This window comes from Mustela nigripes, chromosome 10 (assembly GCF_022355385.1).
Source record: "Mustela nigripes isolate SB6536 chromosome 10, MUSNIG.SB6536, whole genome shotgun sequence".
Lineage (NCBI taxonomy): Eukaryota > Metazoa > Chordata > Mammalia > Carnivora > Mustelidae > Mustela > Mustela nigripes.
Window position 1 is genome coordinate 27,017,425 of NC_081566.1, and position 3,711 is coordinate 27,021,135.

Genomic DNA, 3,711 nt, shown 5'->3' on the forward strand with positions numbered 1-3,711 from the left:
GGTGGGGGGGTTTGGGAGAAGGGGGTGGGATTATGGACATTGGGGAGGGTATGTGATTTGGTGAGTGCTGTGAAGTGTGTAAACCTGGTGATTCACAGACCTGTACCCCTGGGGATAAAAATATATGTTTATAAAAAATAAAAAATTAAAAAAAAAAAAAAAAAAAAGAAAGTCACTCACTTGACCAAGGAATCTCACCACCTTCTCCAGTTTAAACCTGAAAGTCTTCCCATTCCTCCCCGAGCCTACTTACCTCTCGGGCTCCCCTCAAAAAAATGTTGCCCCAGCCTTCCTTGTTGTTTAGGCCAGAAACACGGGTCATATCTGTTCACTTTCTTCCCTCCCCACATCTCGTCCATCAACAAATACTGGCATTATGCCTCCAAAATGTGTACCCAGATAGCCCCCTCTCCTCTTTCACAATGGCTGTCGTCCCCTCTCACCCGGATTTTACACGAGACTCTTCACTAACTTTCCTGATGTTACTCCTTTCCTGTCCTCCACGGATTCCCCTCACTGTGGCCCAAATAAACTTTTTTAAACAAATGCTACATCAAGCTGCTCTTCTTCTGATGAACACGACATGTCCCCTGCTGCAGGGACCGTGCGGTCCTGTGTGAGTGACCCCGCCTCCTCCCCCTCACCGCACACCGCACACCGCTTCCCTCTCACCCTCCCTGCTCCGGCCCCCAGCCCCTCTCCGTTCTACAACCATCTTAGCTGCTCCAGCTCCAGGCCATCACACACACCCTTCTCGCTGCCAGAAATGGCGAGTTCTCCCACCATCCATTCTCCCCTTCCTCCATGAGCATCCGTCCAATGGACCTCTGTGTAATGATGGAACTACCCTGCACTGTCCAATTCAGCGGCCATTAACCGATGTGGTTACTGACCACTCTGCAAATCATTTAATTACTTCTCATTAGTTAACATGTAAGGAGGCCCATGCAGCCAGCGGCTACTGTGTTGGATGGGGCAGCAGAACAGAAGTGGAGGCTGGACACATGACCATCCAGTTGAAGACTTCACTCCCCAGCCTTTCCGGGAGGGAGGTCTGGCGCTGGGGCTTGGATCTGGCCAATGGAATGGGAGAAAAGTGAAGAATGTGGGCAATGTTCCAGCCCTGCCCTACCCTTTCCACTGCTGGAATGAGGGGAGGAGGGTGGAGGTGATGCCCCACGGATGAATGACCGGCAATACAGGAGGAGTCGGGCTCTCCCGTGCCATGCACCTACCATACCAGCCTGGCCCACTTACCCTCTAACTATTCCACAAGAATAAACTTCTCTCTTGTTTAAGCAAATGCTCTTTGGATGTTCCTGTCCATGTGGATCTTAACTATTACCCATCCCATCCCTTCTAAGAAGCATGCCTGCCCTGTAATTCTTTGTACCTGCACCGTGTTCACCTCTTTCAAAGAGCTGACCGTAGTTTATGGTTATAAGTTTCTTTGCTTGGTGATCGCCTCTCTTTCCCAATGGACTTTAAGAGAGTAGGAGTACTTGTTCTGTTGGCTGCTATATCCCAGGCATGCCATGAGAAGATGCTCTTCGAAACTTGAAATGAACGCAGAGCTCCAACCTCCCAAGGTCACACTTGCTCCTCTAAGCTACGCACCATTCATCAAGTTGGACCTATGCAAAACATCTTGTCACAGAACAATTCTCTAACCCACGGTTTTGAGGAGCACAGGCTTGGGGAAGAGTTTTAAGACCTTCACAGGCCTGCTCAGTACTGAGTCTGTGACTATACTTTGATTTTTCTTTAGGTGAGTGAGGTTTTCTACGGCAAACTTGCCTAAAACCATCCCTGAGTCACAGACCCCAAAACCAGAAGTGACATCATTCGGCAGCAATAGAGCAGCCCACGGAGAGGACCTGAGTCTCTTTTCTCCTCCCTCCTGTTACCTGTCAGGGCCGCGGTGTCGGCCTTCTTACTCTCCCGGTCCCCCTTCTGGGCCCACACCTGGACCGTGTACTCCACACCCGGCCTCAGGCCCGTCAGGACGGTGCTGCTCTGCTCCTTCCCCACAGACACCTCCCTGGTGTCACCATTGGCGGAGGTGTAGCGCACCATATACTTGTCGATGACGGCTCGCACTGGGTCCCAGGAGATGGTGGCCGTGTCCTCTGTCACCTTGTTGGTCACAAGGTTTTTGGGACTGTCAATGTCTAAAAGGAAAAGTACCGATCAACATGCACTATTAATAGTACAGTGGAGTATAGTACAGAACCTCGGGGTAATTTTTCTTGGGGTGATACTCTTCTGTGTCTTGTGATATCCCCATTACCTATGCCCTGACTACTTCAGTGAGATGTCCTCTCCCCAGACAGACTTTGACTCCCCAAGAAGAAAGCACAGTAAGCCACAATTTACAGATCTACACTATCACCTCCACTAAGAATTTAATAAAACAAATTTCCTTATTTACTTAGTAAGCAAATGTCCAGTCCCCACTAGGTACACAGCGTGGTGTTACGTAGTACACAGGGCCCAGTGGAAGAAGATACAGCCCATGCTCACAAGCAGTAAAAATTTTGTTTCTAAAATCATATCAACAAAGACCTCTGATTACATACAAGATGATTCTAATAGCCAGAAGCACATGTCAACTCCTAGAGGCAGAGGGCCACCTCCTATTGTGCTCAGGGTTCCCACAGCCTCATAGAGAACAAAGCACAAGGTAAATGCACAACATCCCTTCTTAAATGAATCAGCCAATTAAAAACCAGTTTTAATATGCTTTACATATTGTGGATGCACATGTAATGCTGGTTAGCTGGTTAAATCACTAGAGAAATATGGCCTCACATTCTTTCACAATCCATTCAGAATAGAACACAGATGTTGCCTTTATCCTTTAAACCAGAATTACCACGACTCATTCATGCCAAAGCACACCACACATATCTACTTGTGCTGCTAGATGTAAAGTCTATTTCTCAAAGTTGAATTTTCCTAATGTTATTATTAATATTAACATTTGATTTTCATCTTCTGTTCTCACTAAAACACAATGAGAGACCCTTAATACTGTGTACAATGAAATATTCATTTACTCAGAGAAGGAGTCTCGGGGCAAGACCATCCAATCGTGGCAAAACTGGAGCTTGAAACTCCCGCTTGGATCTGACTTGTAAGGAAATGAGTTAAAAGAAAGTAAGGGAGGGTGTGTGCATTCTCTTATGAAGGGACATGATCCTCCGTAATCCTGCTCCTCCATAAATCATCTAGTCTGCCTGTGTCAAAGCAAGAAAATAAATTGGACCAGCCATAGGCTTAGTCCTCCATTCTCGATGCTCCATTACCTGTGGGGGCCTTGGTGTCGGCCTTCTTACTCTCCCGGTCCCCCTTCTGGGCCCACACCTGGACCGTGTACTCCACACCCGGCCTCAGGCCCGTCAGGACGGTGCTGCTCTGCTCCTTTCCCACAGCCACCTCCCTGGTGTCCCCATCGGCCGAGGTGTAGCGCACAATATACTTGTCGATGACAGCTTGCACTGGGTCCCAGGAGATGGTGGCTGTGTCCTCTGTCACCCTGTCGGTCATCAGGTTTTGGGGGCTGTCAATTTCTTAAAAATAAAAAAAAAAAATATTTGGAAAGGCCTAAGCTTGGAAGCCATGGAAGAGATACCCATAGCCCATCACTGTCATTTTCATATAGGACTCTCTTCCCACAAGGCAACTGTATCCTCATCTGGAGTCGGCTGG

General features: G+C 48.0%; 1 protein-coding gene across 1 annotated transcript in view; it reads right to left on the reverse strand.

Moving 5' to 3' along the window:
- Nucleotides 1–3,711, reverse strand: part of TNN (tenascin N) — a 57,011-nt gene that overhangs the window by 25,438 nt on the left and 27,862 nt on the right. The window contains exon 10 of the mRNA XM_059414040.1: nt 3,309–3,572. Coding sequence (XP_059270023.1) covers nt 3,309–3,572 — 264 coding nt within the window. The remainder of the gene's footprint in view (nt 1–3,308; nt 3,573–3,711) is intronic.